The sequence below is a fragment of the Octopus sinensis genome, linkage group LG1 (assembly GCF_006345805.1).
Source record: "Octopus sinensis linkage group LG1, ASM634580v1, whole genome shotgun sequence".
NCBI lineage: Eukaryota > Metazoa > Mollusca > Cephalopoda > Octopoda > Octopodidae > Octopus > Octopus sinensis.
This window is the reverse complement of record NC_042997.1, coordinates 128,860,872-128,887,057: the sequence shown is the minus strand read 5'-3', so window position 1 is coordinate 128,887,057 and position 26,186 is coordinate 128,860,872. Positions and strand designations below refer to the sequence as shown.

The 26,186-nt window shown below is 35.4% G+C and overlaps 1 protein-coding gene across 2 annotated transcripts in view; it reads right to left on the bottom strand.

Annotated features, from left to right (window-relative positions):
• LOC115216733 (low-density lipoprotein receptor-related protein 6-like) overlaps positions 1-26,186 on the bottom strand; it is a 719,088-nt gene that overhangs the window by 71,545 nt on the left and 621,357 nt on the right. For both annotated transcript variants that reach the window (XM_029786291.2, XM_029786282.2), the window contains exons 8-10: positions 13,087-13,229; positions 9,410-9,518; positions 6,489-6,675 (exon numbers count right to left, since the gene is read on the bottom strand). In XM_029786291.2, coding sequence (XP_029642151.2) covers positions 6,489-6,675; positions 9,410-9,518; positions 13,087-13,229 — 439 coding nt within the window. The remainder of the gene's footprint in view (positions 1-6,488; positions 6,676-9,409; positions 9,519-13,086; positions 13,230-26,186) is intronic.

Sequence of the window (26,186 nt, the reverse complement as noted above, 5' to 3'; positions counted from 1 at the left end):
CCCCCCCCATCATCACTTGACAACCGATGCTGGTGTGTTTACGTCCCCGTAACTTAGTGGTTCAGCAAAAAGAGACTGATAGAATAAGTACTAGGCTTACAAAGAATAAGTCCTGGGGGTGATTTGCTCGACTAAAGGTGGTGCTCCAGTATGGCCACAGTCACATGACTGAAACAAGTAAAAGAGTAAAGAGAGAGTAGCCCTCTGAGTTTGTTAAAATAAAGTACCAGTCAAGTACTAGGTTCAATGGTATCAACTAGTTCTTTTCCTCAAAATGCTAAACCATCATCATTATCATGAATATGATGAGAACTGTCAGCATGTTCGACTAAGTGCTTAATGACATTTCTTCTGGCTCTTTACATTCTGAGTTCAAATTCTACCAAGGTCAACTTTGCCTTTTATCCTTCTGGGTCAATAAAATAAGTACCAGTTGAATAGTGGAGCTGATCTAATTGACTTATTGCCTGCCTCTAAAATTGTTAGCCTTGTGCCAAAATTTGAAAAATTATTATTATTTTGTTTACTGTGTGCTGCAAAGACTCTCAGATAAAATAAGATTATAACTAAATTTTTTCTGGATTGAAATTTTTCCTTTTTGAATTATTGTATAAATAAGGTACTTGGAATGTCAAAACAGCTATCCTAAGCTAATATATAGGGTAGGCAGAAGGTCTGTCTTTTAGACATTTTATTTTACCAAAATTTCTCGTTTGTTATATGTCTCAATATGGCTTCTCTACATGAATAAGAATAATAAAAATGAGAGTATTAGATATGTTCCCTCAAAACAAAATAAAAAAGAAAGGAAAAATGACAATTAAATCAACATATACACCCACAAGCATAGCCAATCAGAACTTAAAACCCAAAATGCAAATTTGCACAAAAATAACAATACACACACAAACACTGCGTACAAGTATAGCCAATAAAAATTTAATACTTAAAAATGCAAATTTTCACAACAATAACAACAGTGCACACAAACACACATACACTGTAAGCACAGCCAATCACAATCTAATATCCAAAAATGCAACTATGCAAGTAATAACAACAATAACAGCACATGTGCATGCACACACACACAATTTGTCATATATTCTTTTACACATTTACTTGTTTCAGTCATTTGACTGGCCATGCTGGAGCACCGCCTTTAGTTGAGCAAATCGACCCCACAACCTATTCTTTGTAAGCCTAATACTTATTCTATCAGTCTCTTTTGCCGAATCACTAAGTTACGGGGATGTAAACACACCAGCATTGGTTGTCAAGCGATGTTGGGGGACAAAAACAGATACACAAACACACACACATACATATATATGACGAGCTTCTTTCAGTTTCCATATACCAAATCCACTCACAAGGCTTTGGTCGGCCTGAGGCTATAGTAGAAGACACTTGCTCAAGGTGCCATGCAGTGGGACTGAACCCGGAACCATGTGGTTAGTAAGCAAGGTACATACTACACAGCCACTCCTGTGCCTAAAGAAAACAGTGAAAAAGGTATTAGATTTTTTTTGCTGATGCTGCCAGAAACAGAGGTACCAAACATGACCTATCTGGCTGAGAAAATATCTACTTCACACAGTTATTTGACCAGAAATAGCACATCCCTGCCAGAGTTTTTTATCAGGACATCTTCAAAGGAACAAATGACTGTAGCCCTGGTTGATGTGCGAAATGATAGCTCCTCTGCTACTCAGGTTAGGGCATATAGGATTACATCCTAATTTTTAAATTTGAACATAGTGCAAGAAAGCAAACCAAATGCTAGAAGCTCTGAGGATGGCCGAAAAACTCTCCTCATTCTCAAATCCAGGAGTTAACAACCAGGAAACTGAGAACCTTCATGCCAGTAGTATCACTCCATTTTCTTGTGATAATGAGGAAGGGGAATCAGATGAGCAGTGAACAGGAATGGCATACAGGCAAAAAGAGTTAATAATATGGGAAGAAAAGAAAGACACCAAAAAAAGAAAAAGGTACATAGATATTTTGTGCAATTTAAAAATAAAAATAACATGTTAGGTGTAGGAGTGGCTGTGTGGTAAGTAGCTTGCTTATCAGCCACATGGTTCTGGGTTCAGTCCCACTGTGTGGCACCTTGGGCAAGTGTCTTCTACTATAGCCTCGAGTTGACCAAAGCATGGTGAGTGGATTTGATAGACGGAAACTGAAAGAAGCCCGTTGTATATATGTATATATATATATATATGTGTGTGTGTTTGTCCCCCCCAACATCGCTTGACAACTGATGCTGGTTTGTTTACGTCCCTGTAGCTTAGCGGTTCAGCGAAAGAGACCGATAGAATAAGTACTAGGCTTACAAAGAATAAGTCCTGAGGTTGATTTGCTCAACTAAAAGGCGGTGCTTCAGCATGGTCACAGTCAAATGACTGAAACAAGTAAAAGAGTAAGAGTGTTGCATAATGTCATTGTTCCTCCCCTTGATTTTATATAGAACATTTATAATGTTCATCCTCACATTTTTAACACCTACGAGGGGGTAGCCAAAAGTAACTAGAAACATTCTCTGTGGGACAAACTTGCAGTTTAGGCTTCTGTTGCTAGAAGCCACTTGATACAACCCTCAGGCATCAGTCTGCTGACCAGCATCATCGAGTGAAGTCATACTGCTACATAGTGTGTCTTTGTTTTGCAGTCTTCTCCCCTGTTTGTTGATTTTTATGACGGCTGAAATGAAGAAACAACATGCTTCCATGGAATTCTGTTTTCTGCTGGGGAAAACAGCGGCCAAAACAGTTGTCATGCTTCAAACAGCTTACAAGGATGCTACCACGAGCAAATCACAAGTTTATGAATTGTTTTCACGTTTTAGGAATGATCACTTGTTGCTTGAAGACCAACCACATTCAGGTCAACCACTGACTTCCCAAGTGAATGAAAACATCGTGAAAATTTATGAACTGATCTTGGAGTCGCTGAACAATTGACAAACTAGTTGATATGATTGGTGTATCCTAAAGTTCATGCCAAGAAGTTTTGAGTGAGGAATTGCGAATTAAAAGAGTTGTAGCAAAATTTGTGCCTCACTTGCTCATAGAAGATTAAAAGCAGTCACAAATGAATGCATGTTGTGAAATGAAAGAACGGTTGGAAGTTGATCTTTTTCCAAAAGTCATCACTGGTGATGAAAGCTGCTGCTATGGAATTTTCAGATGTGGAAGAGGTGGGGAAAAAATGATGGAGGTGTTAAAGGGCAACACTTCACAAAAGTTCCAGGACTGCTTTGAACACTGGAAAATGCATCTGGACTGATACAGTGCTTCAAATGGAGAAAATTTTGAAGGTGATAAAAGTGTAAACATGTAAAACTAAGTTAATAAAATAATGTAAAATTCTGGGTTTTTTTGGTACCTCCTCATATGTATGATTTTATTGTATGAATGAATGGGCAAAATATATAACAAAAAAAAAAGCACACTAGGGGAATGGATCCAAGCAGAAAGCTTTGCTCAGGTTTACAAGGGATTCCAAGGTGCTTAAATCATGGATGAATTCTGAATGACCTGGTGGAGGACCAAGTAGATGATATGTGAAAAGAGGATGAGAAATTAAGCTTCAAATGTAAGAATCAGGAGAGGAAGTTAGGTGCTGTCATCCAATCTAAGAGGTGTTTTCTTAAACATGTATTGATTTTCCTTATTTGATTTTATTTGAATTTTATTTGTATTTAGCTATTTACAATTGTACACACACACATATATATATATTTATCTATTGTATATATTTATTTGCTTCAAAATTTTAAGGTCTTTATATTTTGTATAACACACTTTCTGCAAGCCACTTCGTTTTTATATAACAGTATTTGCATATTCTGACACTTCCTGTAAAACCTCCTGTAACACATTATTGTATGAATGAGACTCTTGTGACCAATAAATGAGAGAATTAATATTATTATTATTCCTATCATGTTATTGTTGTTGCTGTTGTTGTTATTATATGGTAGTAGAATACATTAAGTTGGAAATCTGTGATTTAATCAAATATTCTAAAATAACTATTTCTTCAAAGAATTTTAGAATGTGGTCATCAACAATTTTGAAATGAATTAAAATAAACCCTTACAGTGTAGTTACAAACAGATATAGATACACACAGTCGGATTTAACCCAATACATGCATGCACTTGTGTACATATGTATATATACTCAAACAAACAAACATACAAATACAGATATATTTGTGTATATGCCACACACATTGACATATACACAAATAAACACTCACAAGCATAGACACAAATATATATATAAGTATTCATAAACACACACATACACATGAATATACATATAGGCACACACACACAAATATAAGCATATACACATACACAAACACAGAAATAGAATCATGTTGTTAGAAATAAAGGCTACACATAGAAGTGCAAGCAAACATATTGGGTTGAATCAAAATTATTTTTTATTTTACAGGTTTGGTAATGAGTAATCTAAAAATTTCAATCAGAGCCATTTTATGCTACATGCAGGGAAAAGTTCTGAGTGAGTGACAGCAAAAGAAATTAATGATGTGGAAAGCTCAGGAACTGTCTATAAATGTGTGGCACAAAACTGGTTCACACATTTCAAAGAAGGTGTCATCAACCTCAATGACAATCTGAGGTCAGGGAGATCTTCAGTTGTGGATGATGAGGCCTTGCTTGAAATAGCTAAGCAACAGCCAAGCACAAGCATTCATATATTGTTGGCAGAACTATCAGTTGATATCTCCATTAGCTTTGCCTTGTGAACAGATAGTTAAGAAACTTCTGAATTGACCAATGATCAGGCTCAATGACATGTGAATGTTTGTAAACAACTGTTGGAAAATCATTGAGATGCCCAATTTTGGTGTTAAATTGTAACTGGGGATGGAAATGCATCTATATTCCTAATAAGAGAAATTACAGGCTTCATTTTGGTCAGGTTTCAGAACTCATCAAACAAGTGTGGTTTGAATGGAAGGTCATACTGTGAACACTAACTTTTATGCTTTACAACTGCAGTGAATACCTGAAGCTTTGAAAGCCTGCTTCCCAGTATTGTTCAATCAAATACACACACTTCTAGAGCATGACAATGTCCCAGCACACACTACCAATGTGTTCATAAACTTGAGGAACTCAGCATAGACTTGAGGAACTTGAGGGGTTGGAAGTGCTGTCTCACCTTGCCTAAAATCTAAACACCTTGCACCATCAAATTACCACCTTTTCTGAGTCATGGCTCATTTCCTGCATGGGTAGGGGTTCAACAATGTGGATGAGGTTGAAAACGTGTGTAGGGAGTTCTCTACCTCTAAACCAGCCAAACGATGTAAGCATGGAATTGAGCACCTGGCACAACAAAAGCAACAGACAACAGAATATGATAGGATATATTTTAATGAATAAACACTTTGCGTATGTATTTTGTTTGAACTATTAATTAAAACTTGAAAAAACTTTTGACTCAACCTGGTATATAAACATAGGCAGAGTTAGACGCTGAACTTCACAACTACATCAGACAAAAATATAATGGATGTATCAAATAGTTTAACCATCTTACTACAAACAGACAACTTTTATAAACTCTGATAGTCATTCACAGAAACCACATATTGTTGGAGTGGGGACAGTACCAAGAAAAATTATTCTCCTTTTTTAGTGTCTGAAAACACTTCAATTTTGAAAACCATACAGTGTACCAATTGTCTTTTTACTTGCACCACCTCCATATGCATACATGTAAGGTAACCACATGGGCAAATCATTAGGGCATCAGAGAGATTATCTTGTGACATTCCTTCTAGCTCTTTGTGATCTGAGTTCAAATATTACACAGTCAACTTTGCCTTTTATATTTTTGGTATCAATAAATAAAGTACTAGTCATGTACTGCAGTTGATTCTCTTCTTTCTGTTTCTCTTTCCTTCTGTTTGTTTGTCTGTCTTTCTGGAAAAAAATTAGCTGAGATCTGATCTGGAGAGGAATGAGCTATGTCAGGTCTATAAATGCTTAAGACATGTTGTGTTTCATAGCAGTATTTCTACAAATCCATCAAGAATTGAAAGACCCTCCACACACATATATGCTCACACATATAGACACATGTAGATACATTAAAATGTTCACACAGACATACTCACATACCATAAAACAACAAAGGAGCCTCTGTTGAGTCACTGAAAGAATCCATATGTAATCGTCTGACATGCTAGAAATTGCAGCCAAATCTTCCTCAAATCACATTCTATCATGTTCAATAAGGAAAGAACACATTAAATAATGTAGTCTTACATATATTTAAAAAAAAAAGGATGATCAAGACTGCTATCATAAGTCAACTTGACTACGGTTGACCTGGTGCTTAATAACACACATACAAATACAGTGCCAGGAGCACAAACACATGATCCTTTCTTTAAGTAATCACTACAAAAAAAAAACAAAACAAAAACAAACAACTCACCCATTCTGGTTATCAATAGTGATGCCACGAGGCTTCTGTAAGTCAGTAATAATGGTTTGTCGTATTCTACCATCCAAACTAATCATCTCAATGGTATGAGAGGAACAGGTTGACCCATCAACTCCATGGAAGTCTAGACCAAGGTTAGTGAAGTACAGACGTCTCTGTAACCAATCAATTGCTAAACCTGTGAGAAATGAAAGTAATTCTTTAGCTACCATATTGTCAACCCTTGTTATAGGGTGATGAAGTATCAAGAAATAGAATAGTGATGTATGTTTATGGTATATAAACACAGTATATAAAGTAGATTGAGGTTACTATAATACATAAACAGAACATATAGAGTAGCATGAAGTTGTTTGAACTTAGCCATTACTCACAAGTGAGTATGACTTGGTAGATAGTATCATACTTTTGCTAATTGTTTTAGGTGCCTATGTTGTTGTGAAGAGACATAGACACTATTTGCATTGTATCGCCCTTGACCCAGTGGGACATTCAGGATGTGGCCAGCTGGAAGGAGAGTGGGTTATATGTCTGTCGGTACACATTTTCTGATGAGCAGACTGGAGTAATGTGAAATGATGTGCTTTGCTGAAGGATGCAATGCACTGCCTAGTCCCACAAATCAAGCTCATGACTTTATGAATGTGAGCTCAACAGTCCTAATGACTAGGCCATGCTTTTTCACTAAGGTTTCTATATATAAAAATAGCTTATAAAATAATAAAAAATAAAGTAATAAATTATTAGTGTGGGAGTGTGAATATATATATATCATCATCATCATCATTTAACGTCCACTTTCCATGCTAGCATGGGTTGGACGATTTGACTGAAAACTGGCGAACCAGATGGTGGCTGCACCAGGATCCAATCTGATCTTGCAGAGCTTCTACAGCTAGATGCCCTTCCTAATGCCAACCACTCTGAGAGTGTAGTGGATGCTTTTAGATGCCACCGGCATGAGGGCCAGTCAGGCAGTACTGGCAATAGCCACGCTCAAATGGTGTTTTTTATGTGCCACCTGCACAGGAGCCAGTCCAGCGGTACTGGCAATGACCTCGCTATGCAAACACACACAAGGCTGGCAGATAGTGCCTTAAAATGCAGTCACTGCAGCTGAGACTGTCTTCACCTGTAAGTCTCTATAGTCACAGCAGATGCTGCTCTGCCAAGAAAATTAAAGCAAGTTTTTCCAGGAACAGATCGATGGTCTTGAGAGACTAACAGATGCCTCTGGTATATAAATACAAAATGATAGTTTCAGAGTTTGTAGAGTAGTGAGGAGAAACAGTGTAATGATAAGTTACAATGATAAATAAACAATATTTAAAAAGAAGAGGAAATATAATAACAATAAGTTTTTATATTATATAAAGAGACTTTATAAAATGGCAAAATGAAATAAAGTAATAAGTTACTCTGACATTACACACACACACACACACACATATATATATATATATATATATATATATATATATTTACATGTACATATATATAAACAGTAAATACAAGGAATAATGTAATTGTGAGGAAAATAAGAAAATATGGCTTTTCTTAAGAAAGAGATAGAATAGAATTCTTTTCTTATGAGATTGTTTTTTAATAATTCAGTTATGAATTTATTTGAGTTATCTTGAAAAACAGGTCTAGTCTTTTATTGAATTGATTACTGCAAAGATTTGGTTTGATCTCTGTTGATGCTGACATTATTATTATTTTGTTCCTTAATTCTAAAAAAAAAACAAAAACAAAAAAAAAATTTTCTTTCTTATGGTTTAGTCAGAGGTTAAATGGCAACACTGATGTCTCTTTTTCAGAGTCTCTGTCACTAGCAGGAGAAAAAGAGTATGTTATCCTCAGACTGGCTACCTGGTCCAAATGGCTTGCAACAGAGTGAAAACCACTGAAATCATCCAAGGATCAAATGGTGGTGTTAAACAAGATTACTTCTAAGAAAAGATTACAGCCCATCTAAGGGGTTTCTGCATACTTCTCAGCTGCCAAATTTCATATACAAGACCTTGGCTAATTCAAACTTATGATAAAAAATACTTTCTCACTGATAACAGTCTTTTTTGCATTTTAGTCTCAACAGAGATTTTTAAAAAAAATGTTCAGATGTAAGTGTTGCACCTAGTTTAAATATTTTATCATTTGTTTCTTTTTAACCCCCCCCTCCAAACACCCAGTATTCCCAGCACTTACTTGACATCTGCCATCTCCTTTATGAGATCATTATGTCTCCAAAGGGGGCAATAGCACTTAACTTAGGGTACTCTGCCATAGAGGTTGGAGAAAACAGTACCAATAATTTTCCCACTTGTGAACACAACATTCTAAAGAGATATGCACTCATGAGGCGTGATGTTTGCACACCACACATTCATATTGATTTTGCAATAATTGACTGTATGATAAAATGGTAAAAGTTCCTCTGCACATCACTGCTGAATTTAAATTTCCTTTACATTCAAAGAAAATCAAGTAATCATTAGACTTTAAAAATGTTTTCTTTATCAGGCAGGGTGAACATTAAGCTGAGGAAAGGTTGACTGATATATGAACACCTGGGAGTTTGAATCAACTCATGTTAATAGAGTTATGGTGTACTAATAATACAAGATTAATCAGGTTTGATTCAAATATCTATAATTATTCAGAACCTGACTGTATTAAGCAAATAATATTTGTTAATGAACTGACGAGAACAATTATAGATTTGGCTGAGAAAAGAATACAGAGGAAGTATGTCTGGAGACAAGTAATCATCACTGTAAATAAATTTGAGCTTTGTAGGAATAGTTTTCAAGATAAATATTAAGATTATTCTTATTATAGATATTTCTTTTATTTAGACTTGACTATTTACTCTGGGTGATAAAGAAAATTAAGATCAAAGATATACCAACCATCGACTATTGCTATACCGTGGGAGGCATTTAAGAAAATATTTCTGTTTGATCCATCAAGGTTTGAAGTATAAATGGCGTGTTCAGTGACATCACTCCAATAGACAGTCTGAAAGTGAAGGAAATGGCTTTCATTTGTTCTTTGAAATAACATAAAAACTGAGCTACTAAGTCTTTAAAACCTCAGGCACACTTGTCATACATACCACACTTGTCATACATACTACACTTGTCATACATACACGCATACACATACACACACATCCCTAGCATGTGATGCTGTATGGTAGTGAGACATGGGCCTTGATCACAAAGGTTTTGTTTGTAAAGATGAGTGACAAATGGAGCAAGAGTGCTCCTCAGGATATGTTATGTTAGTGAACATAAATGACAGAGTACAAATGAACTGAGAGGAAAACTGTCTATAAGAGAAACCAGGTATAATGTGCAAGGCAGTGATAGTACAGGTATGCAATGTGTACAGAAGCGCTAAACACTCAAAATGAATGGTTCCCCTGGATGAGGAAGACTGAAGGTTTGTGAAAATTGATCTCAAGTTATTCATCTCATGAATAAGATGACCAAGAGCTATATTGATTGGTGATATGCAGTGCTAGAGAAGACTGAAGTACCCATACAAACATGACAAAACATATGTTTTAAATATGGTGGTGTAGGGGCAGATATTGGTGTGTGTGTGTGTGTATATATATATATATATGTATGTACACACACACATCTATTCATGTGGATGTGTGTTTTCAGTTATAATGTGTGATGCTTGAATTGATATTGTTTAGAGAGGAGTAGCTCATCTTCTCATTATGTTCATTAAGGAGCTTATGATATATATATATATGTAGTTGGAAAGTGGTGATTTACAAGATATAGGATTTTCTTGACAATATTTGTAGTGGAGTCAGAGTTATGAGGGTGTGTGTGAACCAGACCTCCTTTTGGGTCGATAGGATATTGTCACCAAAATTATTCCTGGGTAGCTTCTTATAATTTCGTTATTGGAGGATAAGTTGAAAATTTCTTTACAGCAGCCAAATTCCTAACAATAGCTGAGTGTGATTAGATTTCTTATGGGTCTATCTCATCATGTCATTTGGCTTCCTAAGGGGTAATGCTAATAGTGTATAATCTTGGAAGTTAGCTATTATTTAGTAATAGTTATATTTAGGCGAAACATCTCAAATAAACCTATCCAGTCTTTACTAAACAAAAAACATACACATACAATTTATATTTATTCAAGCACATTCATACACACACATACACACACATGCACACGCACACTTATAGGGTAGCAGAGAAGATAAAATCACATTCTGAAGATGAGGCTGTGATACCCTGGAAATGATGATAAAGATGAATTTGGGAACTTTGTTGTTCAAAACAAACTACAAGGGTTTGATATGCAGATATGAGAAAATATTATAAAAAAATTTAATCAGAACCTAGTCATATTTTCAACACACTACTTTTAAAAAAACTTATTTCCCATAAATACAAATATGTGTGTGTATACGTGTGTAGGTGTGTGTGTGTGTATATATATATATATATATATATAAGCGAGAAAGAAGCAACAAGAATGGATAGGTTTTTAGTACGATCGTTTCATACAAGGACAGGTTTTATTAAAAGTTGCAAAGATTACAGCATATAAACGAGTCCCGTACTCATCAGCTAAAATACATGTAAGTTCTCTAGACATCCTAGTGTTTGAGGCTATACTCATGAAGTAATGTAGATAATTAAACAGATTTCTAAAGTTCATTAAAGTTCCTTAAGATGATGTATAGTCTTATCACAGAATTTTAAAAAAGTTTTGATAGCATCACAGAGAAGGTGACCTAATCCATATGAATTTCCATAGATATGATGAGGGATTATATACTCACAGAAGACAAATTTATCCATTGTTATTAGCATTACAGAGAGGGTGAATTAATCCTTTGTATATATGCACAGATTCCAATGGTGTAGATGTAAATTTCCAGAGAAATGGAGATGAATTTCATATTCACAGGCGATAATTTTACAATGGTTGAACACAATGAGGTAGGTACCAATCCTTGTTATATGATTAGGTGTTTGCCATATTAATCACACTACTGCTATTCACAAGAGGCTGTAGCTATTTAACTCTTAAAGGTTCATATAACATATAACAAGGATTGGTACCTACCTCATTGTGTTCAACCATTGTAAAATTTATCGCCTGTGAATATGAAATTCATCTCCATTTCTCTGGAAATTTACATCTACACCATTGGAATCTGTGCATATATACAAAGGATTAATTCACCCTCTCTGTAATGCTAATAACAATGGATAAATTTGTCTTCTGTGAGTATATAATCCCTCATCATATCTATGGAAATTCATATGGATTAGGTCACCTTCTCTGTGATGCTATCAAAACTTTTTTAAAATTCTGTGATAAGACTATACATCATCTTTAAGGAACTTTAATGAACTTTAGAAATCTGTTTAATTATCTGCATTACTTCATGAGTATAGCCTCAAACACTAGGATGTCTAGAGAACTTACATGTATTTTAGCTGATGAGTACGGGACTCGTTTATATGCTGTAATCTTTGCAACTTTAATAAAACCTGTCCTTGTATGAAACGATCGTACTAAAAACCTATCCATTCTTGTTGCTTCTTTCTCGCTTATAATCACCCCACATTACTGTATTGTTAAATCAGTATAGTTTTTTTTTGGTGCATCTAAGTTAGGTACCATATTCAAGTAAATTTTTTAAATTAACTTGAATCTTTATTGCTCTTTGAGTATATATATATATATATATATATATATATATATATATTCATTTATTTTATGTTCGTTTTTCCATGCTGGCTGGCACACACATCCCTATCATTACCATAATACAGCATACTTCTTCACATGCTACATCCATCCTCATCAGCTGTCAACCAAAGACTGTCATTTTGGTTGCTGAATTACTAATCTTCCTCCTCCAACATCTATGGTACCACTAGTCATAAAGGCCACAGGACAAGATAGATTGGTAGTCACCTCGCTATAGTATCAGTCTACATATAGTAGAGATAGTTATCACACTATAAAATCAATTTATATATACTAGAGTTCATAGTAGAGGTCGATATACAGAACTTCAGTTCTGATTTAATGAGCATAACCCAATAAGAGTGGAGGAAATTGTGTAACATGAGTAGAAATGAGAAGTAAGAACATAGCTATTGAATAAGCCTCACTAATCAGGTTTGACAGGATAGCAATTGTTTGGAATGATCAAACAATTTCTCCTCAAAGAGCTCAGTTTTACTGTTGTACATATTTACATAATATTCTACTTTGAAACTACATTAAAGTTTTCATTCTCTACAAGTCTTTGGTAATGGTCATGCATGGAAATAATTAGCTGTAATTTGATGGTATATTTACTTCTAACATAGAATACATCTGTTCTGAAAGAATTTTGATGAAATTTGTCTTTGAAATTTTTCCTTGTGATTTAGCTAGAAACAACAAAAAATAGCATCTATATTCAAATACCAGTTTAAAGGCTACTCCAACTAATTAGAAGGTAATCAATATTGAAGTCATTGAGTAAAAACTGTACTGCATCTTGTCATTCATTCTGTTTTGTATAAAAACCAATTAACTCTCTTACTTTTTCAATGGGGTCATAGGTGATAGCACTTGGGTTTGAGCTCCATCCAACCAATGTTAAATAAGGAGTGACCGGCCAGCCAACAGCATGAAAACCAACTTGACCAGTTCCAGTGAGGGTGTAGAACAGAAGGTTATCAGGAACTGTAAATAGAAAACAAAGAATGAGATATAAATTTTAAAATGTTTATAAAAAAATAAAAATTGTACGTTTTGAAAAAAAAAATATTTTCCTCAATCAATGAAAATTCTTATTTTTCTCACTCTACACTAGGATGGGATAATTATAAAAATGTTGAATATGATATTGATAACCTTGTATTTGATAATAAAATAACATCCAACTGATGCTAAAGATTACTCATTTGAAATAGTAGCTAAAGACAAGAATAGTTTGATTGCTGGTTTATTCAGGAATTCTGGCTTTGCTGCAAACATTAATCGATGGTTTAGAATATTTAACTTCTCACTGGCAACCAATTAGAATCATTATAATAAGACTAGTGGAAATGGCAGTTCTGGTTACATAAAGTCTCCAATTACATAATAAAGGTTGGTAGGGAAAACTCAATTTAAAATAAATAAACAAAATAAATAAAGGACAAAAAAAGCAATATTAAGGTAGTATTTAGTTGATGTTTGCAGTATATTAAGTCACTAGGGTACCTATATTACTCTTTTACTCTTTTACTTGTTTCAGTCATTTGACTGCGGCATATATATATATATATATATAAACTAAGAAGTTTTGCATTAATACAATATAAATAATGGTAAAATATGTTATAGAAATCTTTATTATTGCAATTCTAATTCAATGGATTCCATGAAATAACCAACATGGTGACCTCTAATAGAACATTCTAAATATGAATGTTCCATTTAAAATAAGAATTCTAGTAAGTATGCATTTCTACAAAATGATTTCTTATGAGAAGAATAAAAGAAGAGAAAATTATATAGTTTGAACAACTAAATAACTATTAGTCAATACTATAAAGTGCACCAAGTACAAATTTTACTATAGATAAAGCTTTTGGTGTTAGTACAGAATTGGTTTTATTTGCAAAATTCTTCTTGCGGCAAAATAATAAACATCCACTAATTTATGATTTGATGTGACCAAGTACAGATTCCAGTTTGAATTACTAGAAAAATCATCAAAGTAATAAATGAGAAGATTTGAAAAACAAAAGTAAAATTGGCTCCATATTGAATTTCACTACAATGTTTGGACTACAATCATTTCATAATTGCATAGTGTTTGTTGTCTGGTTCTATTTTTTAGGTGTTTAATGACATTATTTCTCAGAAATATCACAAATAAAATACTTTTTACATCCCATTTTTTCTTACATATATATTTAGTTTTTATATCTGAGACAATTCTAAGAATATACTAATATTAAGAAATCAGCCAAAGAAACTGGGTGCGATGTATGATTTCCTTTTTCAGTAAAAATAAACTGATAAGCTAATTTCATAGGGAAGAAAATAAAAAAGCTGTACAAACAGTAACATTCATAATTCTGATCTTAAGAATCTGTAATTGAATAAGTAGTATAATTCCCATGAAAAAGCAAAATGAGCAGTCTTCAGCAATTAAAACGTATCAATGTTTGTGTATTACTGTATTACAGGAAGGAAATATATAGATAATAAAATCAATAAGTACAAAAGAGGTGTATCACGAACATAGGTATGCTGATAGGGAATCAAGTACAATAAATGTATTGGTGTGATTTACAATATGAACACTATGGGGTAGAAGGAGGTAGGTAAAGAAAATAATCATTGAAATCAAAGATTATTTCTAGGATGGGAGAATTCCTATAGGAGGATCTATAAGAAAAGATTTGTTAGAATACGCGTGTTACTCTCTTGTTTCCCTCGAGTGGGGTCTTTTATGAAGTAGAGCATTTATCATTAACTCTCAATCACTTTGATCATGTATATTGCACCATGGCAGCAGTAGCGAAACTTGAAATTTGTTTAAAGATTCTGTCTGTTCTAAAAATGGACATTAACAGTCTCTGAAGAACACAGCATCATACTAAATCACATTTATTCACATGGCTGAATACTAATCTCATCAGGCTGAGAGAAATAATATTTCTAGGGAAATTCTGAAATTTGATCCACATGGCTTGAACATTTCATATGCGAAGGAAAAGGACCATAGACAGCAGTTTATCAGTGCTCTTGTGTTCCAGGTGATGATTGCCCTGATAATACACTCACAACTTTAAATTTAGGTGAGGAAAGATATAAATATGATAAAGCTCAGGATGCCATGAATAATGAATGTGATATCTATTATATCTCCTAGATGACTCTGAACAGACATATTACCAGAGGGTGCTGATCAAAAAGTTGTTGTAGACAGCTATGATGGAAGTTAAATTAAATTTTATTTTTTAAATGCATACTGTATTAAATATTTTGAAATCAACTTAACTATGGTTTTTCATGTAGATGGCACCTCTGAGTAATTTACGTCAGTGATTTAATTTTTAAATAGGCTAATTTTTTGCACCTGCTTATGTACATTATTGTACATGTGTTTAGTGATTCTCTTTTTACTACTTTGGTATGGTGAAGAAGTCTATGCTTTGATGAAGAAGTTTAATAAGATTGTCCAGAGTTTTCTCTCACAATTTCTGAAATTATCAATCACTGAACTAATGTTTATTTCTTTTCACTTCATTATTTTTAAATATGGAGGGAACCTGAGGTAGAGGTAGACCCAGGAAGACATGGGACAAGGTGGTGAAGCATGGTCTTCAAACTTTGAGCTTCACAGAGGCAATGACTAGTGACCAAGACCTTTGGCGACATGCTGTGCTTGAGAAGACCCGTCAAGCCAAGTGAAATCATAGTCGTGACTGATGCTGGTGTCATGTAACTGGCACCCATGCTGGTGGTGTGTAAAGAGTACCTTTCGAGTGTTGGACCTCATGGAGGCAAAGTGGCTGAGTTCCTTTTCAGCATTGGGTCTCACGAATGCAAGTTCCTTTCGAACATTGGGCCTCATTGAGGTGAGTTCCTTTCAAGCACTGGGCCTCACAGAAGTGAGTTCATTTCGAGCATTGAGCCTCACAGAGGCAAAGTGGCTGAGTTCCTTCCAAGTGTTGGGTTTCATGGAGACAATGACTGAGACCTTTGGCATTATGTTGTGCTTGAGAAGATGACCCATCAAGCCAAGTAAATGGCACCCATGCCGGTGGCGTGTAGAAGCACCCATTACACTATCAGAGTGATTGTGTTAGGAAGGGCATCCAGCTATAGAAACCATGCTGAATCAGACTGGAATCTGGTGTAACCTTCCAGCTTGCCAGCCCTGGTCAAACCATCCAAACCATGCCAGCAGCATGAACAATGGACATTAAATGATGATGATGATGATGACTCATTATATTAAATACGTCAGCACAAATTTATTGTCTTTCATGCAGATGACATATGCAAGCTATTACATTTCATTACTCCATTAAAATAGGGTAATTTAAAATAGACAGATAAGCGCACAATAATTCTAAAACTCTATTCTTTTTATTTTCTTTCTGTGGTCATGCCAAGGCACTGCTTTATAAGTGTTTTCAGACACTGAAAGACACTCAACTCTAATATTTATTACAGCCTGGAAATTGTTTTATTGACCTCTGTTCATTGAACTGCTAAGTTACCGGCTATAAAGGGAAGACATGGAATGAAGTACTTAAAGAAAGAGCTCAGAACACTGAACCTTTCAGGTGAGATGACAAAAGACTAAGATGCTTGGCACCTTGCTGTACTCAAGAAGACCTGTACTCTACAGCAGAAGTACTAAGACTAGTCCCTCTGGTGTTGAAAGCACTTGAGGTGGTGTCATTTAAAAGTACCAGTGTGGTTCCACATAAAAGCACCAGTGTGGTGCCACGTAAAAGTGCTTCCGCAGTACCATGTAAAAACACCCAGAACACATTGGAAGGGCATCAGCTTTAGAAACCATGCCAAATCAGACTGGAGTCTGGTGCAGCTCCCCAGCTTGCCAGCTCTGATTAAACTGTCCAACTCATGCTAGCATGGACAATGAATGTTAAATGATGATAATGATGATGATGTGTATCCATTATAATAGATACCTGACAAAACATCTGCTGCTTGTCAGGTATCTATCAAACACAAGGAGAACTTGTATGAGAGATGTATGGAGAAAGATGTTACTACATGGTGGACAATAGAAAAAAAGTAAGTAAAATCAGATAATAGTATGAAGTATCATGGATAGCATGAGCTGTTATAAGGATAGATGAGAACATCTGTGAAACACATGAAATAGTGAAATACATTTTGTTGTAGTCAGGAAGAAAGGTCTAACATCTAGGACAGAATACTCTGTGGGAGTGTGATGAAATATCAAATGCTGTTGAAGGATTAGTAAATTGGAGTTAGTGAGAAAGAGGAGGAAAAAAACTACTATGATAGCGAAGAATAAGAGAAGAGGAAAGAGGGGTAAAGGAGGTTGAGAAAAGTAACAATTGTTAGGGGAGGGGGTAACAGTTAGAGCAACAAGTATTATGGGGGAGGGGTGAGGAAATGGTTGGAGAAAGGAGAAAAGGTATGTCAAATGATTCCAAAAAGTTTGAGGGAAAGGAAGTAATGGGAAGGAAACACCACACACACACACACACACACACACACACACACTGTCATACACTTATATAAACATGAAAATACATGAATATATAAACAAAACAAAAACAATAATATAACCAGAGACATATTTTCGTAGTCATTCTCAAATATGTATACATATACACATACAAATATATAAGCATAGCATTGGCTGTGTGGTAAGAAGTTTGCTTCCAAACCTTATAGTTCTGGGTTCAGTCCCACTGCATGGCACCTTGGGCAAGTGTATTTTGCTATAGCCTTGGGGTGATCAAAGCCTTGTGAGTTGATTTGGTGGACGGAAACTGAAAGAAGTGCATCATATATATATGTTTGTATGTGTGTGTGCATGTGTGTCTTTGTGTCTAAGTTTGACCCCCCTCCACCACTCAACAACTGAGGTTGGTGTGTTTATGTCCCTGTAACTTAGTATTTTGGCAAAAGAGACCTAGAGAATAAGTATTAAACTTTTAAAAAAAAAGCACTGGGGTAGATTTGTTTGACTAAAATTCTTCAAGGCAGTATCCCACCAGGGTCACAGTCTAATGACTGAAACAAGTAAGAGAATAAAAGAATAGAATACAAATACTATTTCGACTTTTAGCCACAAGGTCAGCAATGTTGAAAGAAGGAGAATAGTTGAATACATTGATCCAGTACTCAACTGGTACTCTATTTTCAGATCTTGAATGGATAAGAAGCAAAGCTGACCTTGGGGAATTTGAACTCAGAATGTAAGCAGCATAAGAATAACTGCAGCAAGACAACTACTCAAGCAGTATGCCATTGAAATAAGAGATTGTAAAAAAAAAAAGCAAAAAAAAAAAGCAGTTTACTCATGGCCTTTGGTAGTAGAGTGAAAGGGCTACAAATGAGAAGCTTTGCATTCCATTTATATAGCCAAAATAGCTGGACAGAGTATTGTGCCCTCATCCAAATAAACTGATGAAGTCTGCTTGAAGCTGTAACGTATACATGTCACATCTATATATATAGCAATGCACATTGCTATACATCTACATGCAGTATTATGAATGCTTGTATCGTCATTATCACAGTCAGAGTCAGAACATATCTGGAGAGTTGCTCACCCAGATATATCAGGTAATCTTTCTTGTGTTTCATTTTTGACTCTTCCCTTTTTAACAGCAACCACTTTACAAAAAGTACTGGGTACACTTTTTCGTGGTAGCAGCACTAGAGAGGCAGCAGCATGTCCTCAACATGGCTAAGAGCCCTCCAAACCACACTTTTTTCAGACTGTACTGTGTACATTTTTCCTGACACTAGCACAAGAGAAGTAGCTAGGTCCTCAATAAGACTCATAACTCCACATCTCTGCTTGCTTACCAGCCTTTTCAGAGTAGGAAGCATGAGTGATATGAGTACTCAGAATTGGGATAAATAGGTTTTTCGAGACAAAGTGGTATGATTGAGACAGCAGGGGTAGTGGTGGTGGTGGTGTGTGTGTGTGGCAGGGGGGGGGAAGGATGACAAAGGCCAAGGATGTGTATATGCATGAATATATACATATATGAGGGTGACTAGATAAATGTATGTGTGTGTGTGTGTGTGTGTGTGGCTGTATAACTATACTGTTTATATATTCACATAGATTTATGCTTGCATGCATTTACATGTATGTTTATATTCATGCATGTATGTGAATGTCAATGCACATGAGTGTAGTGTATTTACATATATAAGTGTATATGTGTTTCTAAATCTGTATAGTATCTTCCTGTCATTATCTTCTCTCCTTCCCTCATGTTTTTCAAATCTGTTGGCATTCCTTTCCCTTTTATTTGTTCTCATACTGACCACCCTTGTGTCTGCATTCCTGTCCATTAACACTTGTTGCCTCTTTCCCCTTCCCTATCACCTCTTCCCCCCTAATTCTTCACTGCTATAACAACTCCCCCTCTTCCTTCCTTCTCTCTCTCTCTCTCTCTTTTTACCTGTCTCTCACTATTCCCAATTTATCCATCAACACCAGTTGACATTTCATGTCTCTCTGAGGAAGGGTTCTGTCAGAAATGCTAGACTGTCCTTCTTCCTCACAGCATAGAAATTCTCCACTATTCTCAACTATTTGTATTTCCTTTTTCTTATGAAAAACATCACAAGTTTCCTTGGGATTTACCATCTAGTTTCAACTGAAATATCAAGAAGTTGAAATAAAATAAAAGCCACCTGAAACGTTTATGGTTGCATTCATATTAACATATGATAATGTATGGATATGGTAAGTGCTGTGGTAGCAGTGCAGTGTACTGAAGGGACAAATAGCAGAACAAGATCAAGGAAGACACAGGAAGAATAGATGAGGTTATGTTTTAGCATGCTGGGTTTTATAGAGAAAATTATTCAGAATCAAGTGGAATGGATATGCCATCCAAGTTACACTGCCTTGTAAAAATGAATATTTAAATGTTGATGATGATGATGGTGGTGGTGGTGGTGGAAGTGATGATGCTGGTGCTAATGCTGATGAGGATGATGAAGATGCTATGAAAATGGCATAGGTCTGAAGATTAAGGAGAGCTTCAAGGTCACATGTTTTCTTCTTTTGTAGGAGGGAAGGTATAGGGTGAACTTGAGTGGTACTTTATTTTGTCAACCATGGGTAGGATGAAATTTGAAGTCAAACCTGGCAAGATTTCAACTCAGAACATAAAGGCAAGTAATTAAACATTGTAAGACAGACTATCTGATCTGGTGGTCTTGTGATTCTGATATCGACTGCCACAAATATGTATAATCTCTCTCTCTCTCTCTCTCTCTATATATATATATATATATATATATATATATAAACCAAGAAGATATAGTTTGGCAGTGGGTTGCTCAAGCTGTTTATTTATAGTTTAATATTTTTTCGCAAATCTATTATTTCAAGTTCATCAATTTGTTGTGAATAAATAAAAAGAGATTATTAGGTGAGATTAAAAAAAAACAAGAAAGGTGAGATAAAAACAAATAATACTCATAATAATACCAATAAAAAATAATGATGATGATGATGATCATAATAATAATAATAATGATATAATAATAATAATAAAATTAATAATAATATGATAATAAATGTGCAGTTCACATTAATTTTATTGTAAGAGTTTCAATTAATAGCTTATGAAAGATATAAGTTGTAATGTTCGTTGAGGAGAGAGTAAAAAGACATCAGTTTATGAAATTCTCATATAATTCAAGAGGAATAACAATACAAAATCTTAATTATCAATTTTTTTTTTTATTGGGGACAGACAAGTAAATTGATAAGGAAATATAGAATGGAAATGAAGTAAAATAGAAACAAATTAATTCTATTGATACAAACTTTATCATTGTAAATAAACTATCATAATTAAAATAGACAATCATATTTTATGATTTGAAAATAATTCATTTTATATTTTCTGTCTTTGTATGATTTGTATGGATGATCTTTTTCTCTCTGCAAGGTGGTGGTGTAGTGCTATGGTAGTGATTTTGGTGTAGGAGAAGGGTGACTATGTAGTGGAGGGTGGTAGTGTTGATGGTGGTAACATAATAGAGGGTGACTGTGGTAGTGGAGTGTGATTGTGCTGTAGTAATTGTTGTTGCATACTGGAAGGTGACTGTGGTTGTGATGTATTGCGGTAGTGGTAGTGCAGAGGAGGGTGATAGTAGTGGAGGGGATGGTTGTGTGTCAGTAATGGCAGTGTAGTGATGTGAAGAGTGGTTGTGTTGTAGTAGTGATACTGGTGTAGTAGAGAGTGACTATGTGACAGCTGTGTTGCAGTGTGATGTGGTGAGTATATGTAACAGTTGTCTCACAGTACAGCATAGGGTATCCAGTATGATATGGTATGCTTGTGTGATAGTTTTGCTGTAATGGTGTGTGGTGTGTCTATGTAGCAGTTTTGTTACAGTGTGGTGTGTCTGACTGGTGTACTGCAGTGTGATGAGTTGTGTCTATGCCACAGTTGTGTTCTAGTGCTGTGTGGTGGGTCTAATAGTAGTTGTGTCACAGTGTGATGTGTTTGTGACAGTTGCTCTGCAGTGTTGTTTACTGAGTCTCTGTTACAGTGTAGTGTGACTATGTTTCAGATGTACTCCAGTGTGGAGTGTCTATGAGAAAGTTATGTTGTAATATGGTACAATGTGCCTATGTGGCAGTTGTGCTGCAATGTGGTGTGGTGGGGTTATGTGACAGTTGCACTGCTGTATGATGTTGTGTGGTGAGTCTATATGACAGTTGTGTTGTGTGTCTCTTTAACAGTGGTATTGTAGTGCAGTTTGTCTGCAATGGTTGTGGTGCAATGCAATATGGTGTGGTGTATCTATGTAATATTTGTGTTGCAGCATGGTATATCTATGTGACAGATGTGTTGTAGTACAGGTGTTTTCATATGTGTTGGTGTAGTATGTATATGAAATGGTTGTACTGCATTGAGGTGTGGTGTCTGCATGTGATAGCTTGCTGCAGTGTTGTGCATACAGATATAAATATATATGTGTGATTTTATCAATTATATTATTTCTAGATCATAATTTGATATTTTTTAAACTTTTTAAACATACTGTTAAATACATCAACTTCACAATAATCTAATTTCATTAGCCTCATACTACAAGCAAATATTTCAAACATAACTTTATATATATATATATATATATATATAATATATATATATATATATATATATATATATTATATATATATATATATATATATATATATATTATATATATATATATAAAATGACATCTGCATACGTTAAAAACCAGTTCACACCAAGAGAAAAAAGAGGAAAGAAAATATTGTTAATGAAATTTCTAAAATATCCAATATCTATAGAAAGAGAATTCTGAGGAGTTAGGCATAAAAGTGGCTAATGCCAGCCCATGTCAAAGATCAAATGACAGCCAAACAGTAGACCCAGTAGACATACATGTACAAGGTACTACAGACAAAACAAATGCAAAGAAAACACCTGAAGCCTATAAAATCTCATCAGCAACACATTTTTAACAATTACAGCAGAATTATGTAAGTGATATGTTGTACAGAATTTGTCATCTGAAGAAATAAACAACAAAATGACTTAACAACACATTTTTGTATTTTCAAACAGCAAAGAATGGCTTCACCATGATGTTTTTGCTACACACACACACACACACGCACATGAATATATACATACAGTACTGTGCAAAAGTCTTCAGCCACTTTAAACTATTGTAAATTTCTACCAGTTGCCAACTTATAAGTGGATGTGTCGCATGCAACACAACAGAGCTTGGCTGATGATGGTGTTACAGTATTGAAAGATTGACCAGCTCAGAGCCCTGACTTAAATATCATCGAGCAAATGTGGACAGAACTAAAGAGAAGAGTTTGTCTGAAGAATCCATGCAATCTTGAAGAGCTGTGGGAAGCTCCATATCAGAGTATGACATCTCAAACCTGTGAAGATGGTGAAGGAATTGTACGCATCTCTTCCCAGGTGCATTGAAGCAATTATTCAAGCTAAGGGAAGCCACATGAAATATTAACAATGTACATCCACTTATAAGTCAGCAATTAGTAGAAATTTACAATGGTTTAAAGTGGCTGAAGACTTTTGCGAGGTACTGTATATGTATGGATGAGTGGATGGATCAGCTGTGTTGTGTTCTTGAGCAAGGCACTTCATTTCATGTTGCTTCAGTCTAATCGGCTGAAAATTAGTGCTGGTTGGCTGCTGCACTTGATGTTCCAATTAGTCAAGTTTTGGAGGGCTGAGAGGGTGTGTCTGCATACTCACAACTAGATAGGCACCTAAAACACTTAGCAAATGTATAGTTCAAACTATCGGGTCACATACATGTATATATAGCATCATCATTTTATCTATCTTCCACACTGGTATGGGTTGACAGCTTGCTCCCGTGTTTGCTTTGGTATAGTTTCTATAGGTGGATGCCTTTCCTAATGCCAACCATTGTTACAAAGTATACCAGGTGCTATTTTACATGACACCAACACTAATGAGACCACCTTGCAACTTGCAAGACTGAGGGTCTAAAGTGGCTTTTATTATTGAAGGAAAGAAGATGAGAGAGGGTGTGATGAGGATGGTGAGGGATGAACAGATGTAAAGTTGTAAGAAGGTGGTAGTGGAAAGAGTAACAGAGTGGACAGTAATGGGAAAGGAAGATGGTAAGGGACAAGGCAAAGGGAAAGGATTAGTGTCATGGTTCATTGAAAAAAGGTGGGACAAAGTGGAAAAGCAATGAGGTGCGTTGTTTTGGGAGAAGATCCAAAGCTATCCTACCTTTATAAGGGGCAGAGAATCTGTGGGGAGGGGACAATGAGGAAAAGAATGAAGAGCAAGGAGAACAATGGTTGGGTGCTGTGAGAGTAATGAAGCAATGAGAGGCGGAGGATTCCATCCAACCATTATACCAAATGTGGATGCAGAGAAAGCTTCTCAGATGAGGTGGTTGTGGAGAGGACAGTGAGAAAAAAAGGGTGGGAGCAGCAAGTGAATGCAGTGAGAAAAAGAAAGGTTAAAGGATGCCCTAGAAGGTGTTGGGTGGCAATGGTAATGACTTGAGAGAGAGTGTGCTATTTGGTAGTAGAGCAGGATGTGTCTAACAGGGTAAAGTTAGCAAATATTGGGTAGGTGAGGTGAGCTTGGTCTAAAGCAGCCTTTATATGTGGATTTAAAAGAAGGATGAAGGAGAAGGTCAAAGTGAAGTCAAGTGAAAAGGATGGTAAAGATGCAGCTTGCTCAGAGTTAAAAAGATGAGATAGTTTGGTGGGCTAAATGATAAGATAAGTAAATGAATATAATATTATATAATATGTATATATATGTTTTTGTACTCTCTATTTCATATCTTATCTAGAATAACTATTGCTTAACCATTTTTTCTCACACCGTCTCTGATGAAGGGAGATATAAAATATCCTGGAAACAGCTGTTAAGACCTATTTATATATATTCTGAAATCTTTCACAGCCTTGGATTTTTATCTCATTCTGTAAATTTTTTTAATATATATTTTTCAATTTTTCCTGTAGGTATTTATAAATATCTCATTTATTTCCCATACGTATGCTCTGCTGATGAAGAAAAACCTTTGGGCAAATCCAGAAATATTGTTATTAATTTCCATTGGTTTGCTCCCTTGATTTCAACCTGTATGTAACTTTGTGATGATTTTTCAAGTGGTTAGATGATTTAGCATCTATTTTCAGCATATAGGCTAGAATTTTTTCTATGCCCTTAATTATACATATATATATCATCATCATCATCATCAACATTTAGCGTCCATTTTCCATGCTGGCATGGGCTGAACAGAGATGTTGATCATCATCATTTCGCATCTGTATTCCATGGCATGGTTGCATGAGTTGGATGGTTTGATAGGACTGAACAGATCAGAAGACTACATTGAGCCTCCATTTCTATTTTGATATGGTTTCCATGGCTGGATGCCTTTCCTAACAGCAACCACTTTACAGAGTGTACTGGGTGCATTTTTTAGAGTTGCCAGTACTAGGGAGGTTGTCATGTCTTTAACAAAACTAAAAGGACTTCCTGGCCACACACTTAACAGATAGCACTTAGTGCATTTTATTGTGGTACCTGTACAAGAGCTTATAGTAGTGAGAGCACAATGGTTAGCAAGAGTATGTCAAACCATCTGAAGCATGGCAGCATGGGAAATGGATGTAAAACAAGAGTTGCTACCATTTCTGATGATGTACATACATACATAACTATATATATTAATAGGCATAGTTGTGTGGTTCCAAAGTTCACTATGCAACCACTTGGCTTCAGTTTCAATTCTAGAGCAAGATACCATGGACAAATGACTTCTGCTCTAGCCCTGGTTGATCAATGCTCTCTCTCTCTCTCTCTCTCTCTCTCTCTCTCTCTCTCTCTCTCTTTCCCTCCTCCTCTCTATTCTCCACTTCAGTCACCTGAGTGAAAGTACAAATCTTAAGTTACTGAATACTCTCTGCAGTAACACTCATACTTATTTAAATTACTCATTCTAGCCTTTCTTCTATTATCACTCTCCTGGGTGGAGAAAGCCATTGTGAGATCCCTTTAGTTCTTGTCTCACCAACGTCTTAATCAAGCTCTCAGGTGCTGATGTCATGAGGAAAGGCAGCAAATTCATTCTGTAAAGCAGCTGGCAATAGGAAGGGCATCTGGCTGTTTAAACCCAACCAAATGACAAGTATGAACACCAGACTATGAGAGCAGTGACTCCAAATAAGAAATTACTTAGACTGTGATAACCTGTCCAACCAATGCCAGCATGGAAAGATGGCATAAAATAAGTGCATTATATATATATATATATATATATATATATATATATGTATATATATATATATAGTAAAGTTAATATGCCAATAGAATGTGGCAGTCCTATAAAGGATGATGTTACTGT